The sequence below is a fragment of the Pseudopodoces humilis genome, chromosome 2 (assembly GCF_049639895.1).
Source record: "Pseudopodoces humilis isolate 2021_Gansu_Grassland_sample_001 chromosome 2, ASM4963989v1, whole genome shotgun sequence".
Taxonomy (NCBI): Eukaryota; Metazoa; Chordata; class Aves; order Passeriformes; family Paridae; genus Pseudopodoces; species Pseudopodoces humilis.
Genome location: NC_142201.1, coordinates 29,210,468 through 29,236,666, shown reverse-complemented (window position 1 = coordinate 29,236,666; position 26,199 = coordinate 29,210,468). Strand labels below are relative to the sequence as shown.

General features: G+C 41.3%; 1 protein-coding gene across 9 annotated transcripts in view; it reads left to right on the top strand.

Annotated features, from left to right (window-relative positions):
- MAP4K4 (mitogen-activated protein kinase kinase kinase kinase 4) overlaps positions 1-15,389 on the top strand; it is a 164,323-nt gene extending 148,934 nt beyond the window's left edge. For all 9 annotated transcript variants that reach the window (XM_088051370.1, XM_088051366.1, XM_088051373.1 and 6 more), the window contains 6 exons: positions 4,843-4,977; positions 7,363-7,463; positions 8,206-8,355; positions 9,169-9,328; positions 11,299-11,438; positions 12,154-15,389. In XM_088051370.1, the coding sequence (XP_087907496.1) occupies positions 4,843-4,977; positions 7,363-7,463; positions 8,206-8,355; positions 9,169-9,328; positions 11,299-11,438; positions 12,154-12,237 (770 nt within the window). In that variant the 3' untranslated portion in view covers positions 12,238-15,389. The remainder of the gene's footprint in view (positions 1-4,842; positions 4,978-7,362; positions 7,464-8,205; positions 8,356-9,168; positions 9,329-11,298; positions 11,439-12,153) is intronic.
- The last annotated feature ends 10,810 nt before the right edge of the window (positions 15,390-26,199 follow it).

The following is a 26,199-nucleotide window of genomic DNA, read 5'->3' as shown; positions in this document are numbered from 1 at the left end:
AAATGCTGCATGAGTTTGCGGGAAATTACTGGCTTTGCTTCCTTGTTCAGTATTTGAGAGCTGGAAGTTAATGTTTTGTGAAGTTTGGGAAAAAGGCATTCTTTCCCTCTGTCATGATTGCTTTCAACCTGGCCTCTTTCTAACCAAAACACAACGTGCTACTTGGGTTTATGTTTTTCTTGTGTGTTAAAATCTGTAGAAAACTCTTGCAAAATAGGGAAGTAAGAGTGATGTGTAGTAAAAGTGTGAGAGAGAGGAGTACAGGGTGTACGTGGTGTGGAAATAAGCAGCATGAGGAGGCAGATAGGTGCCTGGTCTCTCACTGGATGCAACTTGGGAATGGCAAAGCAATGGGAGATGAAGGGTGGTGGTGATGCCTGTGTTTGTTTTGTGTGTGCTGATGAAAAAAGTGTTTTATGAAGCTTGAGGTTCCAGACCCTTTGGCTCCAGAAAGTTATGGCATAAGTTTAACCTGCTGTTAGACAATTTAATGTGGTGCATGGTGAGTCTTTCTTCACAAGTGTTGTTCAGCCATTTACCTTTTGTTTTGGTTTGTTTGGGAAATCAGCTTTTGCTATGCTCTGTGTGTGACAGGAGAGGATGTTACCAGGAGGTTTCTCACAGGATTCGCTGTTGTTGTTCAGACCCACCTAAAATTTTTGGAGGCTCTAGAACCTCTCTAAGTCTGCTGGAGGAGCTCTCCGTCTCTCCCAACACTTGTTCAAAAGGACACGCATGAGACAATTTAGTAGAATTTAATGCATTAGCGATGTGTTACTGCAGATCCAAGGAGCCATGCCCATGCTGCTGTCATCAACACGGGATTTGTTTCTGTTTGGAACAACTGAATTTTATTGGTTCATCACTTGCTACATTCTTAGATACAGCTACGCTGTGAAATCTATAAAAAGGAAAAGATGAATCAAGCAGCGTTTAAAAATACACCACCTGCTGTGTGTCCTTTTGATGTCTAATGCAGTATTTTAAAATATAAGCTGTTTGAAAGGAACCATTTGATGGAGTTTGTTCTATAGCAGACCTTGTAAACAAAAATATAATCCAACTTGTGTAAAATCTGTTGGCTTGAAACATACCCTACACAAATCACAAGTGTCTGTGATTCAGTCTTGTGTACAATTGTTTTAAGTTTATTTATTTTTGTGTCAGTCACAATTGGAGTACCCTGACACATCTGTTTTCTTTGTTTCCTTCAAAACTATTGCTTCCTCTGTGGAGACACGCTACATTAACCCTTAAGAAATCAGCTGATCTTTGGTTGTTTTATGTCTTTGTGTCTGTGCTATCTCCTGTGTTTTATGGGAGGTTACTGGAGTATGAGGCAGAAGAGGCATCCTTGCCCAGTGAAAGGCAGGGCTGGGGGAGCATATTTAGTGAAACCGTAATGCTGTTATGCCCAAGCTTCCCCTTATGTCCTGCTTTTGTCTGCTGTGCTGCACATCTCAGCTTTTTACCCTCATGCTGGACTTCCCTCAGTATCTTTGTGTTTGGTTGCTTCACCTCTCCAGGCAAAATTGGAATGCTGGAGTGAGGGTATGTTTCTGCAAAGGGTGTGTTTTGGCAGGTTAGTAATGGAACTGCCTCTGAGCTTTGTCTCAGCACTGCTACAGCTTCACTGGAAGCATTGTTCAGCTCACTGTGGTGCACTCAGCCCGTATGTTCCCCTAAGTATTTTGGGAAGTGATGTACTGATGATGGTGGGGGTTGAAAGTTGTCACCGTGTTGCGCAAAGAAGTAGCAGTGTGTTAGGATTTTGAGAGGATTCTCACCTAAACTTGCTTTTAATAGACTCACTCTTGAGTCTGAAAACATGAAATCAGTTCTTGGCCCAATTTATATTTGAAATACAGAACTTTCTGACAACAAAGCTTTTGATACTGAGATTCTGAGCTTGCTAGAAATGGTACAAGAAAGCCTTGCAGGTAGAGCAGGAATAGTTGATTGGTTCTTCAGTTCATGCTGTTGAGAGGCAAAAAACAGTTTTGTCTGCTCAGATGACACAGTGCAGAGTCATAAAAATGCTGGAGGAGAGAGTGGCAACGTGCATATAGAACATGCTCCAGTTGTGGCTCCCTGAGGGTTTTGCCAGCCCAACTGGCTGATGGTGGCACCAGAAAGGTAGAGAGAGATGGCAGAGTGGAAGAACTGGTTGTAATCTGCCTGCTTAATAATTAAAAACCACAGTGACAATAGAAACAAAAACTCACTATAGGAGAAAGGACTTTGCATTTGAAACTGTCTGTGGGAGAATCCAAGCTGGGAGTTCTCATACAATTCTCTGTCTGATTAGTTCATTTGATGGCTAGAGCAGAGTTTTCTTTCTTATTTTATGATCATAATGATTAGATCCCTGCAGAAAATTAAAAAGACCAGAATTTTGGGAGCTGTTTAAACTGACTGGTAGAGCTGTACAAGGAGAAGGATCTAATCTTCCCCACTCCAAATTAAGAGCAGCATAACTTGTTGAAATACATGCATAGCCTTGTTTATATAACTAACCGTCCTGATCTTTTCATGTCAGGCTGCAGAAAGGCAGAGGAATTTCCTGTCTTGTGACTTTTCCTTGTGGTCTAGACACCAAAACACAATGGGAGCACACTTGAGATATTTCTTGGTTGTTTTGAAAAATATTTCTGGTTGGAGAGAAATACCCTGGTGCAGATCATGTGAACCAAAAAGAAAAAAGTAGCCGCATGCTGGGAAATTCCCATGAGTACTGTTTGTTCTGAGTCTTCAAGTTTGACTAAGCTACTGGGGAAGCTACAAGCATGGGAATACCTGAGGCAGAATTTGTCTCCTTGTGGGAAGGGACTCAGCGAGGTTTTGAAAGCATTTGGTATGTTGTAGACACCCTGAGCCCTCTGAGCTCTTTCTTGCCCAGAGCTGCAGTGGTTTCTGATCTGAACTGTTTCCTTTTTTTCGGTGTTTTTAAAAGAGCCCTTGTGGCTCTCATTTGCAATGTTTTCATGGAAGGACCTTTTCTTGGTTACATGTGGGACTTCTGGAAATACTGTTTCCTAGTTTAGTCCTCCAAATCTTAAGAAAGCTACTGGAGTGGTAGGGCTTTACCCCTTTATGGCTTAATAAATATTAAGTCAGGAAGTACATCAGGGTACTCATTTACTGCCATTTCTGTAGACCCATTTGTGATGGAGAGAAACAAAAGATTCTGCAATGTTACTTCACACTTCATTGCATGGCATCAGAACAGAAGGGCTTTTAAAATTGAGTAGCAGATCCAGTATTTGCAATTACCTCTCCAATTCCACTTCAAATTTAAACTTAGTGAACAGATTTTTTACTTTGAAGCTGCCTCCTCCTTTCCTCCTGTCTTTTCCCATACAGGTAATCATGAAAAGATCTTTTAGGCTGTGTGTCTTTTTAATGCAATGGCTTGTGGTGCTGGAGTCCATGGAGAAGCCTATTTGCAAGCTGTACTTCCCCACATTGCTGCCCCAGCCCCTGCAGATGCTTTTCCTGACAAGCCTAGCTCAGTTAGGGGATCCCTTGCTATCAGGGTAGGGGATAGGAGCACCCCGGTGTGGAGCTGGCTGTGCACAGCAAGATGGTCTCAGTCCTGCTGCAGCCAGTGTCCCCCAAGCAGCCACCTGTGAAATAAGCTGTCAGCAGGTATCGTGTGAAAACTTAAATGACAAAGGCATTCAGCTGAACTCTGTAGCTGGATCTGGCTGGCAGGCTGCCAGGTGTACCATCTCGATAGGTAGTGCCTTTTGACAGCGCAGACCAGTACGGTGTGGCTTGGCCAGCCCAGCAGTGACTGCAGTACAGGTCACCTGTCTCCCTCTCACCTCCAGTGGCTGAGAAACACTGGACAGGCACGTGGCTGGTGCAGCACAAGCATGGAGCTACTCCATGACAAGTAAGGGTCCCTGAGAGCCTCTCCTGTTTCCTTTCCTTTTGCAGAGACCTCATGGAACCTTGTTAAATGGCTACTAGTCAAAGCAGGGGCGATCTCCCTTCCTCAGCCACAGCTTTATCTGTGCGACTGTAATGGTTCCAAGCAGCAAGGCAGCTGGAGAAAGGAGGATGCAAGCTTTGAGTATGTGCATTTAGGGCCATCTTACTAGCTCAGCAAATGCTTTGTAGGCCATTAGCTGTTAGAGGATCACTGGTAAAGTTTATCATGAACCTTGCTTTGCATTCGAAGGGGTCTTCTCTTATGGAGAGTTAAAAGTCTGAGCTGTATTCGGATGATGTGGCAGATGCCTTGTCAGTTGAAGATAGGGCAGCCCGGGCAGGTAGCTGCCCTCACCTGTGGAGAAGGAAACACCTCTCACAGTTTCAGTGTGCAGGCTGATAAGTATTACACCCTTGCAGCTCAAGGGAAGAGCTGCTGACAAAGCAGTCATCAGCTTTTAGCAAGCAGATGAAGTTTCAGGTCTCGTATTCCATCCTGCTGCTCTCCTACAGTTTCACGTCAAAAAAAGCCATTCTGACTCAGTTATATATATTTAATCTCAGTGTATGATTCTCTGGTGCTTTTGTTGTTGGAGTTCCCTGTTCTAGTGGAAGTTGTCTAGGTCCTAAGAACCAGAAGAGTTGTTCCCTTGAGTTTGTCATTTATGTTTGTGTGGTATTACCATGTGTATCTGTCATTGATTATCTGGAAAAACGCGCGTCTGGGTGGAGTCTGGAGTGAAGCTGTTGTGAATGAAAAACTGAGGGAGATTTCTGTGGTTGCAGCATTTTCTCCTTCACTGTTGTTTTGGTTTGTTTTGCAGAGCTTTCTGTTTGCCTGGGCAGGGCTTCTTGCAAGTATCTTCCTATGGAGATAAACTTTTTTTTTTTTCATTTTGCGGCCAGGTAAGAAGAACAAGTTGCGAGTTTACTATTTGTCGTGGTTAAGAAATAAAATCCTTCACAATGATCCTGAAGTAGAAAAGAAACAGGGCTGGACAACGGTGGGCGATTTGGAAGGCTGTGTGCACTATAAAGTTGGTGAGTAACAAATGCAGTAATCAAATTGTTGGGATGAAGGATGGCTGAGAAAGGGAACTGCAGTGCATGTAACTTTTGGGCTTACAGTTTGGTTGGTTTTATCTCTAGCCGTCCTATCTGTTTCTCAGGGTGAACCTGTTGGCAAAGCACCAAAATAGATGGCAATTTACAGGGTTAAATTGAAGATGAGAGGGGTTTTGTGATGGGATGATGGGCTGTGAATTAGAGAGTGTGCAAATCCCATCTGTCTCCTTCTTGTAATGGATTCAGCTTCCTTAATAAGGGTGCTGGTATGGGCAGTGAGGGTTGGTAACATTTCACCACCTCTGTTAGACTCCTTAGGTAATAGAAGGATTCTCATCCCCAGCAACTGTTTTCTTTACTAACAAGTTTCCTATATCTTTTACCATGATGAATTTACGTGTTGGAATAGATTAAAAACAGTCTCTCTTTAATGTAGATTTTAGGGACTGGGAGAAAAAAAAAAAAAAGTGGGAGGACAAAGGAAGCCCAGGTAGCAGATGAGCTTTGGGGAAGAATCTGGGAGCAGAAGCATGTCTGTAACTTTAGGGTGATGCATTGATTCCTCTTATCTCATTCCCTAATGCCACCTCAGATCTGCTGCAGTACAGTTACAAAATCAAGTGTGTTTTCACCAGGCAGGTGCCCTTTGAGTGGTTTTAAGTAGTTTAAATTGATTTGGCTATAGAAACTTCCACCAAAGCTGGTGAAAGACATGTAGCATTCACAGCCAGCAGAGTATATTCAGTGAGCCTCCTGCCCTGCAGGTGGGAATATGAACCAAGAGCTGTTTCTGCTGCTTCGGTTTCATGGTGCATCCTAATGGGCACTGGATGTTGCCTCTGATTTGATTTTCTCCCAGGAGCCAGCTCAGCTCTTTTCCAGCTGTGTCAGTCAGTGTGGAACAGCAGCAATCAAACTGTTCTCAGTCTCCTCCTGCCATGCGTGTGCTCTTGGAAAAACCTGCTAATGGGGCGTAATCAATAACAATGGCAGTAAGTGACTGCTGAACCAGGAGCTTGACCCCGAAAACAATTAATAATGCACTTCTCTGGTATCATACCCCAGGGTGTCAGCAGCATAATGAAGTGGCCTTTTAACAATACATCAACAGCTATTGAAAGGAGGCTTTCCAGCAGGGAAGCGTCTGAAACAAAGAGCATTCTCTTCCAGATGAAGAGGGGTTTGTTAGCCTGGGCTGCAGCCTGGCACTGAACTTCCCTCTGAACCACAGAAATACAGTAGATTTTTTTCAGGTAGTGAGAAGCCTCTTTGACAGCTGCGCTTCAGTTCCCAAGAAGGAGAGCTCTGACAGTAGCTGGGCTTGCAGTCTGGACGCTGTCACCGAGGCAGCTGGCACTGGTCACTTCCTCGTCTCTTTGATGCAACAGGGGTCTCCGATGTCAGGGTGAAGCGGCATTTATGGATCTCAGTTGCTTCAGGCAACTTTTGGCTCCTCTAAATGAGCGATTGGTCTTTTGAAACTTAAGATTTGGGTGAATTCCCAGAGAGCACGCAGAGCAAATAATAAGAATTATCTAATGTCCTCTTTCACAGACGAGGTGGTTTTGTTCAACACCCCCCTCTTCCCCGTGAAAAAATTCCAGGAAGTCTTGTAAGCTAGACAAGAACGAACAAAAGCTCTGTTTTCAGTCAGTACAGCTGTGGAGGTTGAGAGAGTTTTTTTTGTCTGTTAAAGAAGTGTCAAGTCCCTTAACACTTAGAGTTCAGTCTTGCTTTCCTGCACAATTAAAAGAGCAAGTAGTAGTGTGGTTCACTATTATAATGACACTTTATTTCTGATAAATTATGTGATTTTTTTTTTTTCTTTTTCTCAAACGAGTTATCTCAGACATTAGGAACAAAGGAAAGTGCTCCACTATCAAGCTTGCCTTTTGCTTTTGAAATTGAATAATGTTGTAATTTTCTTTTCTTCCTCCTTTCCTCTGGGTAATTTTTCAATCAGCTCAAACTAGCACTGCCACTCCTGTGACTGGAACTGCCAGTAATGGACTCTTCCACAGTCATGGCCTTCTTTTATTGGAATGTCCCTGAAAACTGCTTTTCTTGTCTTGATGACTAAGCACTGTCCAATGTGGGAAAAAATAAGTGGAAACAAGTGTGTACTGACTAGTTAATTCTAAAGATTGTGGCGTGGTCAGTTGCTAATAAGAGTAATGACTTCTGTAACATAAATGCATCAAAGAGCTTAACTACATAGAAGTAGCAATCCTAAAATGTAGTGCTACTAAATTCTCAAAATTATAGTATTTCTTCATACTTACATATATTGTCTCCTTTCTTGATGTAACTGGAATGACTTTGGAATTATGCTGAATTCTTTTTTGTTTTCTTTAATTTCAGTAAAATATGAAAGAATCAAGTTCTTGGTAATTGCATTGAAGAGTTCTGTGGAAGTCTATGCATGGGCACCAAAGCCATACCATAAATTTATGGCCTTTAAGGTAATAGTATATTTCAGCCATAGGTAGGATTTTCTCATAACCACTTGCAGTTTTCCCTTTTACAGACATGTTCTGACATTGTGTCATCGCCATATTTCAAGTTGTTTGATAAATCCCCACAAACTTGGTGTTATATTTTCATTTAGGAAAATAATTTTATTTTTTTTTAAATTCTGAGAATCAATGTGTTTAAAGGTCTAAATTGTCACTGAGCATAAACTAATAATGACACAGTATCATAAGTCTTCGTTTACTCTATTAATAAAACATGGGACAGAGAGAAGTGTCTTAGAAGAGAGTCTAAACTTCTTTGTCTGAGCAGAACAAGTCATGAAGTGATATTCAGCAATGTTATGGGATTGTTTTTGAGTACTGCTAGAGTGAAATTAGCTGGCTTGGTATAATTGCCAGGCTGGTTTGCAGACAGTTACTGTGGGTTGTGCAGATCAAAGTACTACAGGAGCGCTGAATTGCCCTGAACTTTGGGGAAAACAATTCTTACTAAAAAAGAAAATGGACCAAGTAAACCCTACAGAAAACAGCTTAGGTGATTGAAATGCAGCAGTGTGCAGAGTAATCTGTCCTTGTTCATGAGAGATGTGTCAGCCTAATGGGTCTGGGTTCTAGGGGGCCAGAGGGATGTGGAGGAGTAAACCCACAATGTGTGCATGCAAGCATGTTTTTATAAATCCCATCGTTGTTCTAAGCAATAAAGTAAATCTCACTGATGATTGTCTCACAGTCATTTGGAGAATTGGTACATAAGCCATTGCTGGTGGATCTAACCGTAGAAGAGGGTCAGAGACTAAAAGTGATCTATGGCTCCTGCGCTGGGTTCCATGCTGTTGATGTGGATTCAGGATCAGTCTATGATATTTATCTACCAACACATGTAAGAGCTGCTTCTGAATCTGGGTTTTTCTCTTTCTTTCTGGTGGATCACCCCCCCACCTCCAACCTCCTCCTTTCCCCAAATGACCAATGTGTCAGGCTGTCCCTGTGGATCACTGCCAGATGTTTGCAGTGGTGAATTGGGTGGAGGGATCTGCGTAGATTTGACAACGTGTGCTGTGGAGTTTGTGTCTCACTGCCAATCCCCACCTCATTGTCAATCTGTCTCTGGTTTGGAGTTTCCCACTCAGATCTGAGGAGGATCAGTGTGACTGTTTTCAGGGGTGGCGCTAAATGTCTGAATGCCCTGCAAATGTCTGGCAGCACAAATGACACAGCAGCCCAAGGATGGTTTTTGAAAGGGTTGGCAAAGACCAGGTGACCTTAGCTACCAAGGTTTCCTGTTGTTCACTGTACACAGAGGTGTCAGATGGGCCACCCCAAGCACTATTCCAGGCAGTGCAGAGATCTGAGGTCTGCATCTGCTCTGCTTGCCTCAGGCTCCCTTTCTGCACATGGAAAGAAATGGGCACCCCTACAGAGAAATTAATCTTTCCTCAGTTTAGATGTCTTCCTTAAGATGAGAGAATTTCTGCTTCAAGGGTAACTCTGGTGTCTAGTTCAAGGGTAGCAGATATAGCACTTGTAAAGTGAATGAATTTGGGACTAGATGATCTTTATGGTCCCTTCCAACCCAAGCCATTCTATGATTTTGTAATATCCCTGATGTGTCAGCCAAAACCAAAAATCACCTGTCCCTTTCTTCTGGCACAGGCTCTGCAGCATTAAAATGCTTCCTCTTCTGTCTCTGTAGATCCAGAGTAGTATCCAACCTCACGCAATCATCATCCTCCCGAACACGGATGGGATGGAGCTACTGGTCTGCTACGAGGATGAAGGAGTTTATGTCAACACATATGGAAGGATAACCAAGGATGTGGTTCTGCAGTGGGGAGAAATGCCAACTTCAGTTGGTAAGTGCCTCTGGTGAGCCATGTGCAGTGTGCTCTTGTGGAGTGTGAGTCTGTGCACCTGGGCAGAAGGAGGGAGCATCAAGTGTGCTGCTTCTGCATCTGAAGTCAGTATTGTATTATTTCTGGAAAACAGCTGTGCAAAGTGAAGAGTAATCATATGGGTCTGCTTTGTGCTGAAGTTTTTGTGAATAAAACCCATACCGTCAAGTTGCAGAGTTCATGATTGAGGAACTCACCATGACCTCTCTAGGCTGCTGCAGAATTTTTGCTAGACAGAAGCAAAATGGAAGCCTTTCAGTATAAAGGCATATAAAGTGGCAGATGAGTAAAATATTATGGGTCAGTCTCTGTAGATAACAAAAGGTGTACCTAATTTGATGTCTCTAATTCACCTTCAGATTGCTCGTCTCTCCTAGCACCATTCTCCCTCAACTCTCCAGTTCAAAATAAGGTTGAGGGTGAGAAAAATGAGTGTAGTACACAAGTACACACCAGAATCCCTCCCGCTTTTGCTGCTGTAATTCAGTGCAGAGCAAAGCATGGGCTGTAGTCTCACCCTCCTTTATTTGGGCAAGCATGGGGCTGTGGGCTGGCTGCAGGTATTGGGAGATGACTGCTGATAACTGAGCAACAGGAACAACAGTGCAGGAAGAAATTTAAAGAAGTTAGATGCACAGCATGTTCCCTCTTGTACTGATTAACTCTTGACTAGGTCTAAAAGCAAGCAGAATATATCAGCTGGCAAGTTCCAGAGCCTTTGGCGACTTGAATGCTTGTGACGTAGTAAATAGCATTGAAGCAGCCAACACCATCTGAACATCTCATCTGGCAATTTTTAGTAACTATTTGGCCCAGTTAGCACTAGTGGAATATTTAAAAATAAATAATTTTCCATCAGGATGGTATATGCACTGTTGGTATACATTATACTGTAGTAGATAACTTGATTTAATTTCACTGTGAACTAAGATGAAAATGTCATATAAAAGGAAAGTACTGTAAAATTAAATATTTTTAAATTTTGCTGTCTAGGAAGTCCTTTTTATTTTTCTGTTAAGTATGCATGCAAATCAGAGGCAACAGCTTAGTCTTCATTAGGTTCCCTTATGTTATTTTTGACAGCATTCCTAAGGACTGTCCATCAAATTGCTTTGTGAATATACCTTCTTATAATGTTGGTGACTTTACTTTTTATTTAATTTTCTTACTGCTATCAGAAATAGATTTCTTTTCCTCATGCTACTACTAATCTATGTTACCTGTGGCACTCCAAGGAAAAATGTTTGATTTGTTATTTCTACATAAAGGGTCATAAAGTATGTCAAATAATAATATTTCTACTTTGAGAGCTTAATGTGAACCTCTTGTTATATATACACAGAGGTATACAGAATGATTTTCAGTTGGCTTTCTCAAGGAGATCAGTTTTTCAAATATTACTCCTATTAAAAGAGGCTAGGTAATTTTTTCTAATTTTACCTTTCCCTCTTATTCTTTGTTTTTGCTGACAAACTCCATCAAGGAGGGAAAGAAACACATAAGACATAGAGCTAGTGCTTGGGACACACTGTAGTGGATGGGCTTAGTCTATTTAAACCTTGGCTTCTGCTTTCTCTTAGTCAACACCTAATTAATATGTCTCTTTGTGTCCCAGACTTGGAAGAAAAGGCCTGTGTAAAAACTCAATGTTCCCTCCATTTAATTAAAGGTTATAAAGTTTCCTTTGTTATGAATGCTCAAGAAGAAGTATATAACATAGAAAACACGCAAAAGAAATTAAAATTTTAAAAAAGGTATTTTTTTAGACATCTTGAATGTCCTGAGGACAGAAATAGCACTCTGAACATGTGTCTAGCTACAATAATGCACATGCAGATAATTTTTAACTAGAGTATGTCAGGATATTCTGTGCTTCTTCCATTCCTCCTGTTGCCCTCTGCCCATCCTAATGTGCTGTTTTCTTTTCAAAGCATACATCCGATCTAACCAGATCATGGGCTGGGGAGAAAAAGCTATCGAAATCCGGTCGGTGGAAACTGGACACTTGGATGGTGTGTTCATGCACAAAAGGGCACAAAGACTCAAATTCTTATGTGAACGCAACGACAAGGTACTTCCCCTCCCACCAAGCTTGTTGCCAAGATGATAAATATGTACTTCAGTTGGGTAACTAGGTTGGGATGACCCTGACCAGCTGCCAAACACCCCACCAGCCTCAAGATCTCTTCTGTTCCCTTGGAAGGGAAAGAAAATAGTCAGAAGGCAAAAAGACTCATGGATTGAGATATGGACAGTTTAATAAGACAGCTTGTACATGCAAGCCAGGCAAAATAAAGAGTTAATACATAGTCTCCCATGGGCAGGTGGATCTCCAGATGTTTTCCACACATAATGCTTGCTCGAAAAGACAGGTATCATCACCACAATGTCCCTTTCTCTGAGCTTTTATTGGTGTACGTGATGTATGACTGTATGTTATAGGACATCCATTTGGTCAGTTTGGGTCAGCTGTCCCAGAATTTTCCCCTTCCAGCCCCTCTTGCCCATCCAAGCCCACTGGCCTTTTAGGGGTGAGGAAGCTGGCAAGAAAGCCTTGATACTGTGCAAGTGTTGTTCAGCAGTAGCCAAAACACTGATGTGCTAACAACACTGTTTAACACAGATGCAGAGCCCTGCAGCCAGCAGTCTGATATGAGGAGCATCAGCACCATCCCCACCATCCCAGACCAGCACTGCAATTTCATTGCAAATACTGGGGACAGTGAAGGCCCGTTAGAACCACTGCTGTCCTACCTGTTGAATCTGCCAATCTCTTCTCTTTGCAGGTTTTCTTTGCCTCCGTGCGGTCAGGTGGAAGCAGTCAAGTCTATTTCATGACCCTTGGCAGGACTTCACTTCTGAGCTGGTAGAAGCAGTGGGATTTGGAGAGGAATTGCTGACATCCAGAGTCTGAGATCTTCATAACTTGGAATTATTTTCAACTGGAGTACAGACCTGCACGAGTGCAGCACTCTGTGTAAATGTGTGTGCAGGCATCACTGGTGTTAAGTTTCTTTATGTTTTTCAACTGAGGCTGCGAAGCAGCTGGTGCTGTAAAGATATTGCCATCAGGTGCTACAATGTCTTTGAGATTTGGGATCACGCTAGAAAGCTACAGGTCTTCTTTTCCCTTCAGCTCCAGGATTCCTAGGATTTTAAGGACTCTGTTTGTTAGTGTTAAAACAGAGAAGGGGGGAAAAAAGGAAGAAAAACAAACCGGTTTACCATGAACATGCTGTTTGTTGAGTGGACAGGAGGCAGGCAAGAGAAGGTGAGAAGTGGTGTAGAGAGTCAGACTGGCTGAAACAGAGGGCAGATCTAGTCTAGTAATGTTAACAATGTATTTAATTGACATTTCTTTTTTGTAATGTGACAATATGTGGACAAAGAGGAAGGTGCAGGTTTTAAGAAGTTAATATTTATAAAATGTGAAAGACACAGTGACTAGGATAACTTCTTCTTGGGGACAGGGAGGGTGGGAAGGGGCTTGGGGTGGAATTCTTAGGGTTTTTTTTGTTTCTGCAGTTTTATTTTGGCCTGGCCAATAACTTTAGTCATTTTCTGTGTACCAGGTGTTGCCTGAAACATGTGCAGGTGATTAAAAAAAAAAAAAAAAAGGAAAAAAAAATTCATTTTCTATAATGATTCTGTGTTAGGCCAGAACTTGGTTATGTCACAGTATTAGCACTGCCTCAGTTAAAGGTTTAATTTTTGTTTAAACCTAGAAGTGCAACAACAGTTTTACCACAGTCTGCACTCGCAGAACTAAAAAAAAAAAAAGAAAAAAAAAAAGAAAAAAAAAGAAATAAAATCCAAACTACATATGTTTATTTTTTTGTGCCTACCTCATTGTTTTTAATGCATAAAATAAAAGAGGTGGTTTAGTTTATACGTTTTTAGAAGAAAACCATTAATATCTAATTTAATCTTAATACCAAAACTACCAGATTGAAAGGTTTCTGACTGTTATTGCATAGCAAGTTTCAGCAGGAGGAGAGAGTAGTCCGTTGGGGCAATAGTCGTAGTGGTATGGCAGTGAGACACTGATTAATGTAATTTGCTTACAAAATTTGGTAAAGCAAGCATTTTTTAAACCAGTTTCATCCTAAATAGAAGTCTCAATTTAGCCTAAACCAGAGGTTTCACTCTTCTAACACATGGGCTTAGTAACAGGCAGGTAAAAGTAATCTAGGCTAGTTCTATAAATTGTTAAATGTTGTAGGAAACATTTTGGGGCGGTGATGTTTTTCTTTTTTAAGAATGCAATGCACTAAAACTCTTTTAAGAATGTAGTTAATACTGCTTATTCATAAAAACAGCATATACCTGTGTTTAGATGTAAGATCCCAGCTCTGGCTTTTTTCCTTTCTTTTTTTTTTAAGTCAGTTTTATTTTATGAATAAGTTCTGACATTTTTAATAAATGTCTTGAGAGTAATAATTTGTTTAGTGGCTACATGTTCATTACTTGAGAAATCTTGAGTGTGTAATAATCTGTTGGTGTTGTAATAATGCACAGTGTCACAATTCAGCCATTTTCCTTTTTGGTTATTTTTTTGGTTTGGTTTTTTTTTTTCATTAATTCCTTTGGTGGGGTACTTTGCTGACAGCTGCCTTAAGCTGTTCATTCAGTGAACAGGCTCTCAGTGTTTCATGGGCTTTGTCTTCTGCTGTGGTTAACTTTCCTTCATGGCATGACAGGTAGGGCTTTTTAAACACGTATTCTTCAATTCAGTCAAGCTGATGGCTCGAGCGACTGGTCACACAATCAATTTAGAGCCAAGAGCACCAGGTGTGCAAAGCTCAGACTCAACAGACCCTTCTTTTGGTGTCCAATCTGACTGCTGTAAATCCTTCAACCCCGATCAGCGCTGCTGCTGAAGACTCCTTTGAACATCGTAGATGGTTGAAAAGCGAGCGGTAAACACGCACCTCCAGCGCATGTGTGCGTGCACACAGCAACCCCCACTCCCCCACCCCCCAAAAAGAATCAAAACTCAAGAAAGCCTTACATTTGCTGGCGGAGGAATACCTAGAACTATTTTTTTTTAATTGTATGACTTTTGGATAGTGTTGAAGGTGAAGGATGTGTTCTTTTCAGGCCCGGTGTGGTCAGCCAGAAGAACGATCAACCTTTTGTACTATAATGAACTAAAGGGGACTCGGAAATGCAACGTGATGGTAGACATGGGTGTAATCACAGAGCTGCCCTGTAGTGTAGTTTGCCGAAGCTGATTCGATCGAATGTCAGTCTGCGTGATTTAAATCTTCCAGTGCTATGTGGTCAAAATTAATCTAGTCCTTGAAAGCTGATGCTATTCACCTAGAGGAAGATGCTTCAGTGCTGTAGGGATGCCCAGGTCATGGATATGTGCTGTTGAAGTTTTGAGGCTCCAGGGGAGGGTGGAGATCTCCTTCCTTCAGTGGGTCTGCCCAGCTGGCAGCTTCTGCCTCCACAGAAGTGCCAACATGGCAAGGTGAAAACAGTATTACAAAACCACTTTGTATACCAACATCGAACTCTTCAAACAGTGCTTTTGTAAGCAAAGAAGAAAAGAAAAGCTCCTAGGTTTAGTTTTAAGCTTTAATAAGTAATAATTTTCTGTATCTTTAAGTCAAAGTAACCCTAACTTGTATGACTGCAGTGTTTTTATTTTTTATCTTATGCACATGTTATGTTGGAGAAAATGTTTACAAAAATGGTTTTGTTACACTAATGTGCATCACATATTTATGGTTTATTTGAAAGTGATTTTTGTGGGTTTTTTTAGTTTTTCATAGCAGTAGTAGTACACTTTTTGTGATTTATAACCCCAAATTCTGCTGATTATAAAAGATGCTAAACAATAATACAAAATGACAAACTGCATTAAAATTACTAATCGTAGAGCTGCAAAGCAGACTGGTGACAAGTAAAACACTCAGCCTTTTTTTTGCAGTGCTATCTAACTTGTCTTCTGTGTATTATGGAAATTACTGTTTTTTCCCCGTTTTTCCTTAAATAAAGTCAAATTGACACCTACTGTATGTGGAAAGTACTTTGAATATCTATTGGCTGCAGAAATCAAGCTGCATGTTGCCTAGTTGCATGTTACCATAAGAACAAAAGACTTATTGTCAAATCTCATAATTTTAGAGACTTTGACAATAAATATGGGCTTTAGAGGGCTTTTTTTGTTGTTATTTTGTGGGGTTTTTTTTCTTAAAGCCCAATCTCCTGGTGCAGTTGCTCTTTCAAGAATTGCGGTTTTTGCTTTTACAGAGAAAGGAGAGTGAAAATCTTAGAAATGTGGGTATGGGCCCGGAAAGAAGTTGTACAAGGAGAGCTTGGGTTCATTGTGAACGTGCCCTCCTGCCACGATGCCTTCAGGCATGTGGTTTTTGTAAGCTGGTGTTGCTTATTGTCAAGAGTGCAGTGAACAGCAGTCCTGAGCTGGGCTCTTGCAGGCCATAAAAGCTTGGCTCCAGAAAAGCCAGGCTTCCCAAGTCATAAGCCACAAATATTGAGGAGGTTTGATGCAAAGTTGCTGTTTTCACCCCCAGGGTTTCCCTTGGGCTTTGCCTGTGCTTTTCCACCACGGGCTGTGTCTGTTTTCTGAAGTGGAGATAAGCAGTAGACATTTCCTTCCGACTAGGCTGGTCTCTGTGTGAGGAGGAGGAGGAAGTCTGTGGTCCCAGACTTCTGCCTTTCCTTTCACTCTCATCTGCAGAAGGCATGGGATGTGGTGTAAGTTGAAAAACGTTTAAGGATTACATTTGCTTCCTATAGACAAAGATATCTGAAATCCACAGCTTTTCCGCTTCTGCAAGGATAGATACTGACTGAGCTTAAAAAACTCAGGATCAGCCAACTACTGGTGAGGTTCCTGCTGGCTCTGCTCCAGTTTCTGCTTCAGAGCTGCTGGTTTTCCTCAATCAACCTTGACCTGTTGTTAAACATGCTTAGGTGTGGTTGGGTGAGCAGTGTTAGCTGGTTGTGAAGACAGGTGTGAGCTCGTTCCAGTGTGCAGTTAAGTAGCTGAAAGCAGCAACCCCAGATGTGAGTCTTGGAGCGGGTGCTGGCAGAGGCAATGGAGAACAGGGAAAACCTTTGTGCTTCTGTGAAGAAAGGCACAATTAAGATGACTTAAAGTAAGAAGGAAATAAAAAAGATAATAAGAGCATTGGAAACCATGTAGCAGGTCTCAGTCCTCAATGGGACTTGTGTAGGTAGCAGTGGTGAGTGAGACACAAATTTTTACTCTGTAAGGGAGGGAGGGATGTCCATAGGGTGGAAGAGAACAAACAGTGCAGCGAAAGAACAGATGCATCTTAAAAATTAACAACTGAATTAGTCAAACCAGAGAAAGAAATGATCAAATGTCAAAATTGAAACCTTTTTTTTACAAAGCTTTTAAAAATGCAAATTAAATATTAGTAAAGTGCAGAGCACTTACCCAGGAGGCTGAAGCAACGAAAATCCAAATTAGAGAAGATAACAAGAGCCAGCCCTTTTCAGTGGGTCAGTCATGGGCTGGAAGTCATGTGCTGGAGCAATAGGATTGCATAGAACTGTATAGAAGGTGGGAAAGTCCTGTTTTGTGGGCTGCTACCTTTTGTGGAGAGACCTTGTTAGTTCTTCTTGTATTCATGTTGTGGTCTGGGATGAGGACTGTAATACTGCTGAAAAGAGACTGAAGTTGCAGAAAAGAAGAAAAGAGCTGATGGCAGAGAAGGAACTCAGCACCATGCATTCAACACAGGAGTCCACAGTCTCAAAATGCTCCATGGCAGCAAATACAGTAACAGTAATGCGACAGCATTTCCACCTTAGGGTCCAGCACCTTGTGGGCTTCAGCACCTCAGCCCAAAGCTGTTTCTCTCTTCTAAAATCACTAAAGAAATAGTAGCACTGAACTGTGCCTCTTTGTCTAAGCGGTATTCAATGAGCAGTTGCCATGGCCAGCCTGGGTTACTTGCTGCTGGCTCTTACTTTGCTGGGCAATCCCAACCAGTCCAGCAGGGAAACAATGCTGGGAACTGAACTGTGAGAAGGCTTCTTTTGCCCATGAGGAATATGCTTTATGGCTGGGATTCCAGCTGCACATGAGGGGTGTCCCTTGCCTGCTGGACTATATTAGGGTGTGTAAGGAGATGCAGGTTCAACAAGTTGTGTGTGCTCAGCAGCTTTAATAATGTTCAATTGTAGCTGTCCTCCAGTTTGTACAAATTCACTGCTGAGCTCCAGCACCCAGCTTTTGGCCTGTTTCCAACCTATTAAAAGCAGGAAAGCTGGTAACAGCTGTCTTCTTTTGACTTAACTTTTTTTTAAAAAAGGGTTTTTTAACACTGTTGTGTTGGTGCTGCCTGGGGAGGTGTGAAAATGCAGGGTCAGGCCAAAACTAGCACAGCCAGTATAGCCACTTGCACTGTTGTGAAGGTTACTGGTTGGAGGAATTAAAGATGAACTTCAGGTAATAATTGCAGTCACTTAATTTTCACTCCATGATTGTGTGGTTCCATGCAGCATATGCTTCTAAAGGGTAAAAACTCTGCCCCAGAAATACTGATTATCTTACACTTCTTGTCTCACTGGTTTATCCCATTCTTGGTCTAAAAAATAATAAACTTGGGAGAGAAGGAGGGAGGAAGGTGTTTCATTGTTTAAGAAAATAAATCCCTGACTCAATCAAAATATGCCCTTTCCAGCTGAGGAAATGACAGGGTACTTTCTTTGTTAAATTCTAGTAGGAAATTCACTTTAATGTTTCATTCTGAGGCTCTTTTGATTCTGTGGAGTAAATATGTGGCATGGGAAAATCAGATTAATTTGTTCCAATTGCTGCATGTAGCTCAGATTTTACTTGCCCTCTGTGTGAAATTTATATTGCACAATCTCATGTTTGTCATTCAGCTTAATTTGTCCATTAAAAGGCATTACCATACTTCCATTTTATTTCAATATTTCCATCTCCCAAACAATTTTGTCCAGACCACGTTACCCATGGAAAAAAATATTCCTTTCTGTCTCTGAAACAGTTGTTGGAGTGAAGGGATTGTAAATGCTGCTTGTGTTGGCTCTTGTCACAGGGAGGCTACAGACAATTTCTGGTAGAATCCTATCCGTACAGTTAGCAAGACTCTAGTCTTACAGACAGGCAAAGCAGAAAGACAGAGGAAATGATGTGTTTGGCAGCTTTTAGTGAGTCAGAGGACTAGTTAGAAAACACGTTTTTAGTTTAAGATTCTTCAAGTCAACCATTAAACCACCTTGTCTCCTTTGGGTATGGGTGTCTCCCTGGTGTTCGGTGAAGGAAATAGAGTGTGGCCTACACAGTCAGATTTCTGGGCCAGATGCTGACTAACCTTTTGGCAGTTGAGACAGGAAGGCATTTGTGAGAGAGCAAAGAGCACATTTTCTGCTCTATTGCAAAGACTTTACCAAATTTTCTACCACTGCTAAAGGATACATGTGCATGTAGCTTGGCATAGAGCATGCTTACTTGCAACCAGGAAAAGTCCTGGCGTTTGGCAATCTTGTGTCTCCTACTGGTGGTGCCGCCAGGCAGAAGTGGACCTGGGTCTTCCTACAAGAGCCTTGTCAAGAGCTTTTTCAGCTTTATCTTCAAGCATAACAGACACAGTCTAACCTCTCTCCTCCCAAGCTCTTAGTTGTGTCCTAGCCTCCACCTAATGGCGAAGTGTAGTCCCAAACCCGAAGGCAAATTTCCTGCCATGATGATCCCACGATGGTGCAGCCTACACAGAGCAGCTGCCTAAGCCAGACTGGTAGGCACATACAAAAGCTCTGTCCTAAAAGCTGTCTCTAGGCTTCTTTAAGTGCTAGACCTACCCCAAAACCTTCTGGAAAATTCATATGGAAATTTTCTTGGTGTTTCAGTAATGAAATTAGCTGAAAGATAAGAAGAGAGCACATACTGGCAAAGAAAGTTAAAATGCAAAATATGTAATTATAGATTCACTGTTGTAATGACTCTAATGGATATCAGAGACAAGTATAAAAGGAGAACAAATTATTTCAAGGCATAAAGAATCGGTTATGGGTAATTAAGCTGCAATTATCATTACTGTGCTGCTATGATAGGTTTTTTAAAACTAATTTTTCTAAAATGGAAAAATGCAAGTTAAGTACGAATTCATCTATTATTTGCCGTTCGGATAAAAACATTTTTCTAGTCCTTTTAAAATGTGGCAGTGGGACAGATCTCAGTTTTACACTAGTGAGAACACCAGGGATTTTTATTATATGATTTATTTCACATCACACAGCTGTTCAGTGGCATCACTTAAACTCATGTTCAGTGAGGTGCATAAACTCATGCCCACTCCCAGTCATGGAAGCCAGAAGTCAGGTTCTGAGAGTTCTTGATATGTTTTAAGATGAAGAGATTTGGTAAATCTAAAATCCAGGGCTCCAATTCAGAGCAAGGACATCGCAGCTTAGAGCGGCCAGCATTGTTCTTGGTTCAGTCTGCAGTGCTGAGATGGCTGAACCTGGAAATCAGCTCCAAAAAAGCTGCAGTTTACGATACTGAGACCAGTGCTCATTGGTGTCACCTTGCACCTTTTAAAAGGGCCCTTGTAAAACCTGTCAGGTGAGTATGTGCTCCGTGAGGGATCAGTAGTTCTGCCCATGAGATCAGATCAGAGACCTGAGATGGCAGTGGCATTACAACAATGAGCCAGGAAGTCCTCTGCATCTTCAGGCACTGAAGACTTTGCAGCTGGGGAGGAGCTCCTTACTGTGTATAAATCCAGGTGTTAGAAGTGACAACCCAAAATGTGGATAGAGGACAACTTTGCCTGTATTGCATGGGAACCTGCACAAAGGAGCAAAGAAATGAATTCCAGGTTTGCTTCTAGCACCATCTCTCTGTGGATGACCCAAGGCAGGAATATTTGCTGAAGAATTTCTTTGAGTTCCTAAAACCTTCATGTCCTTTGGTATTCTGGTTGGCTTCCAGCTCCTGCAGCAGAAATGTTGGGGTTCCCAGGGAGGTGGGATTGTCTCAGACACCCTGGACTTCTGGAAGAGAACTGCATGCTTGGGATTAGGTACCCACATCCCATCAGGGTGGGTTTTTTGCATGATTGCCATGACACAAAACTCCTCAGTGCAGGGCTTGTCATCTGCTGCGTATGTTTTTAAAAAAGGATTTTTAAAAAACGCTGAAAATTTGGAATATACCAGGGTCTAATGTTCCTAACTTAATCCAGCACTTTTTTACTGCTCAGCATTTGTAGACTAATCTTGAAGAGCCATATACACTCTACAACAGATGGTCCTCATAAAAATATTATAAAACTTCCTTTATCGTCATTAATTAGTTTGTAGCCTTATGTATACCTTGATAGTATCTGAAGTACTTTTCTTCTCAGAAATTGCATCAGTTTATTATGGTTCAAAAATACTAATGAACTTCTCTACACTCCTGTTGAGGTAGAGTTAGAAGCATTTTTTTTAATTATTATCCTAACTTGAAATAAAGAACAAATGTTAGATTTATTTTTTGCTTTACAGAAGAAAATTTAAAAAGTATTTTGTTTCAGAAAATTCAAAGGAAGATATTGCAGTATTTGGCCAAAAATAATTTCTTCATTTCTAATAACTGTAATGTTTTGCTTTCTGATATAACCACTAGGATATCATTATGCTTACTGTAATTTGAATTCTAAAGGTATTTTCATGCTGCTGAATTCATTATCCTTATAGAGTACATTTTGAATGGACAACTCTCATATCCCAGCTCACAAAGTTTGCTTCCAAGGGGAATGTATTGTATTAGGTTACATTTACATTTTTTGAGGGGTTGGGTATATCTGTAAACCATGCTGGGTAAAAGTGCTTTTTAAATTTTATGCTATTAAGTATTGCAGGGTGTATCAAACAAAATATTCTGTCTCAGGCAAGCTGACCTCCTCTTGCCTTCTTGAATAGAGTATCTATTCCACAAGACCAGCATTTTTTCCCATGAGAAGTATCAGTTAAATGGCAAATTAATTTTCTGATTAAAAAGAAAAGACTAGGATGGAAAAGGCATAGCTTTTTATATCAAAGGTATTGACTTTTATATATGAAGCACTGAAATTCTATCCAGCTGGCCGAAGTTTTCACTCCTGAGCTGCCCTGTCTGCTCCAGAGGAGCAGTCACCCATATTTCAGGCAGGTGCCTCAGAGTGTTGGTTTTTGTTACAATAACTGAGACTTGGGGCAGAAGGGGAAAGCATCAACAGCTCAGAGGCTCTGCCAAGCCCTTCCTCAGGTGCACTAAACACACAAGCAGTGAGAAGTCCTTGGGGTTCAGCTGTCTGTGTCTCCAGCTCACTGAGGGACAGGGGAGCTTGTGGCAATCAGAGAGGAGATGTAAGACGGTTGTTTTCCAGGAAAAAAACAAATAGAACAAAAATAGGCTTAGGCTAAAAATGAGGAAAAAGGGTTATAGTGCTATGTAAAATCAGTACCTACAATGGGTCCCTGATCTTTGGTTATCTGTTTTTCATGCTTGTCTTTGGAAGAGGGTTTATTCTGCTTTTAAACATGTGTCTTCATCCTAAAGGTACATGCCTTGATCTTTACTTTCTGAAGACAATACAAAAGAGATTTTCCCACAAATTCCATGTGGGGGCTTTTAAATAGCAATTAATTGTATCACTGATGGTGTGGGAGGTGGGCATATGCCACAGCACGTGGGCAAAAGGAGCAGATCGCTTGTGTTCCTGTGGCACATACACATGTGTCTACGAATCAAACAGGGCTTTATTCATTGATCACAGTCATAGAGAATGTTTCACAATTTGGGTTCTTAACTGGAATGAGTCCAATATATTGTTCCCCTGGGATCAGTTTGCATCTGAGATTCAGTGCAGCAGTAAACAAATGAAGCTGTTATCCTTTTTGCCCCATTTCTGTAAATAGTACCACCCCTTTTTCCTTCAGTTTTGTTTCTAGTCATGAAGATGATGGCGTTCCCATTATTGTAACTGAAATGACTAAAAAAAGGGGCTCTTACATCTTCTTCCTATTCCTTTGTGGTAACAGCTTTGGGGGAAAGAAAATGTGATTTCTTAGTATCTGCAAGTTCCTTGCATGACAAGGCCAAAAACACAAGAACTTTCTGGAGACCCTCAAGAGAAGGAGTAGATATGCCAGTGACTGCATGCCAGTGGAGCTGGGGCTGGATGCTGCCCACAGCTGTGCCCCACATCTGGAGATCACAGGGTCTGGGTAGGCTGGTGAGGCTCTGCACCTGGTGCTGCACCTTGGGACTTTACAAACTGGCTGCTGCCAGCTGGGGGAAACTCCCATCAGCAGATCCCACTGCTTAGGATCTTCTCACACCAGGCTGCATCTGCAGTAGGAGACACAGCTTTCTTCCCTCTGCCAACTATGCCTTGAGGCCCTGCAGGATTCATTAACTTCTTTACAGAGGCCTGCAATTTTGTGGCTGCTGTAAATTCAGTCTTATTTGAAGAAATATTACTATTTCTGTTCCCTTCTTTTTTTATTTGCTTTTTTTTTTTTTCTCTTTCTCCCCTGCTGTCTGTTCTTCCTTCTTTCCTTCTTCCCTTTTTTCACTGGCTATCATACTTCCGTTTCTGCCAAAAAACACTGTTTGTTTTGTAAAGTAATGGATTGAAGCAACACACTGGATTCTTTCAGTGGATGCAGCTATTGCTCCTTCTAGCAAAGACACAACTGTATGGTACTGGGATTGTATTTCTGCACTGCAGTGTGTAACTGTGCACAAATCCTGGTGCAAACTGCCCCAAGGTGGGCAGACACTCCAGCTTTCAATCCAACAGCTTCAGGCTGTAAGCAAAGGAGTTTTTTCACGAAGGGGTGAAGCTGCAAAATTTTTCCCTCTTGTCTGTGGAAGTTTTGATACTCTGTAGATTTAACAGTCGGCAAGATCTGCAGTGAGATTGGAGGGAATCTGCAAGAGACTGGAGACCAGATAATAGAAATACTATGTTTGATTTTATGCAGATTGCCGAGTTTTGCATTGTGGTCACTCTTCCAAATCCAGGTCCAAGACATACTAGCTGTAGGCTGAATGTTTACATGCAGCATTGCCTTAGCAAGTGCAGAAAACGTAAGTGCTGCAGAAACAGGAGGACTTCTCCTTGCAAAATGTAGCTGGGACATTTGTTCAGCATCAGAAGTATAGATGTGATGATAAGAGATGTGGTTTAATAGTGGGCTTGACAGTGTTAGGTTTATTGTAGGACTCAATGACCTTAAGGGTCTTTGCCTGCCTGAATGATTCCATGATTCTAAGAGGTTTTGAGCAGGCACAATCTAAATCTTGTTTCTAAATTTGCCATCTGTTTGTAAAATGTGTATCAGCAAATGCTATACTTTCACATTCACAACTTGGTTTCAAGTTGACTCTGGTAACTCTGAGGCTTGACTAATGAATTTTGTAATAGCCACCTTCACTACTTTGGGAAGTATTGTATGTGCTGACATTTCTCACAAACCAAATGCAGAGGCCTAGAAATTCCTTTCAGATTTGAAATATGGTGCTATTAAGCAAGCTCATTTTCTGAGTTCTAATCTCACCCTAGGAAACATCATCCTTGTGAAGATGTGGCCATCAAATTTTTGTGAGGATGTGGCTATCAGAAAAGTGCATCCAGTTCCTTTCCTGTAAGATCTGGGATGAGCTTATATCTTTCAGTGCTTGCTGGCACACAGGATAGTTTCTTGTGGGAGTTCTGTGCAATGGCAGTAGATTGGGAGATGCTCAAAAATCTGAAGCTTGCAGAGGTAGTGGAAGTAAATATTTTTTGAAAGCTATCATGGTCAGAGAAAAAAACTAAAGCATGTCCTTTTTGTGATTTGATGCTATGTACATTTTGGTACATTGATGCTATGCATGTAAATACATCCAATTGTAATGCCCAAAATCTGCTTCTTGCAATATCTTGGCAACTCTGTATGGGACAAACATTTCACTCCCCCCCCCCCCCTATTTGTTTGTATGACCATGCAAAGATAACCTGCTTCAATCCATAATCTAGAGAGGTTCACATCTCACGTGAAGAAGGCTTCATTGCTATTTTACAGTAAGAGGCTGTGAACCTCACCTTGGAATGTTTTAACCATGACTGTATCCCTTCTCAGATTCATTAGATTTTAACATATAAGCCTACTATAAAAAGGCCTCAAGGAAACAAAAAATTTCATCCATCCACAGTTAAAAAACTGTTCAATTAATTCTAGCCCTTAGTACTTCTGCTGTGGTTTTCCTAAAGTAGGGAGACTTTTCCTGGAAGGACCTTCTATGTCACTGCTATACTGCTTCGATGATTATTTCAGGCAAACTCCTATAGAGTTATGGATAGAAGGTAACAATCCTTTTGCAGTAGAAATATGACACATTTTTAATGTGTACAGTCTTAGTTGATTGGTGGAATCATGTCCTTACTACGTATTTTTAAGATGTTTTGTGGCAGGTAGTTTAAAGAGAGAAAGCTGGTAACCATGAAAATTCATTTGTGGCACCTTGATGTTTTTCCCTTCATACTTGTCTGAGACTGGTGGAACAACACTGCCTGCAGAAGTTGGTATGGAACAGCCTCTAAAAGAGACACTGGTTAAAACTACAGACATCCTCTTAATCTCTCCTTTGGATTCTTCTTTCAGTCCCTTCAAATACCAAAACCTCCAAAGACTTCGTCTAAGTGCTATCATTTAGATGTGTTAGGAACATATGTCAACGTCTTCATCTGTTAAGAGATTAAAATTCTCACTTCACTACACTTAAAAGTTTCAGCCTACTTCATCTGAGTATGATTTGAGCGGCAGATCCATCTATCTTGGAAAGGCATTGTGTCTAATTTTGCTCAGGAGAGCAGGCGATCTCGTAATGTTTTCACTTAATGTGCTGCTCGCAGCCTACTACAGCACCCAAACACAGGCAAGCCCTTTGTGCATTCAGCAGAATGCATCACTAGTTGGATATCTTCGAGGTTTGAAATGGTTTGTAGTCCATTTTGGTGTCATTTACCAAAGGGGTCCCTTTGAGGTACAATGATCTTATGTTTTGTTCTCTGCTAAGTCTCTGATCTCCACATCTAGCAACCAGCAGGTCTGCTATTTCTTGACTACTATGGAACTGCCAGTGTATAATTTCACAAGTTAATCTTGAAGTAGTGCAAGTGTAAATGTCAGTAGCTTTTCACATGAATACACTGCACTTTTTATATTGCTTTACTTATTACAGTTTTATATTGCTTTTTTTTATTGCAAGAGAAATTATATTAAGCTTACTTATGATCTTTAAAAGGTAATGCAGGGAAGTCAAAATTCTGTGTAAATAGACCCTGCTTAGAGACGTAGAGTCTTGCTCATTGAGAGAATATGTCTGAATTCTTCAAGAACTGGACCTGGGCAAACAGGTCTGGCCATACTTGAATGAGTTACCCCTACTGTCACCTTTGGCTTGTGCAGTGCTGGAATGCATAGTACTGGGACGGGGGCAGATTTTTTTCAGTGCCCAGATCTGAGGTTGTTTAGGCCGAATGTCTCAGTTTGGATCTTCTCGAGTTAACCTTGTTGCATAAGGTTGTGTGAGTAAATAGAGACATGAATGGACTTGTTTTCCCCCTCAAGTCTTTGATGGTGTGTTGGGACTTAAACTGATGGGCTGAAACATACTTATTTTACCACTGTTGGAAACTGATTTTAAGAACTGATGCATTTGAGGCATATATAAAGAAAGTATGCATCCTTGAAGTGAACAGCATGTGATATGTGAAAGAAGAGGAGGGAACAAGCAGCTAAAAAAGGTAAAGTTAGCAGTGTAAGTGTCACTGGGCAGAGACAGA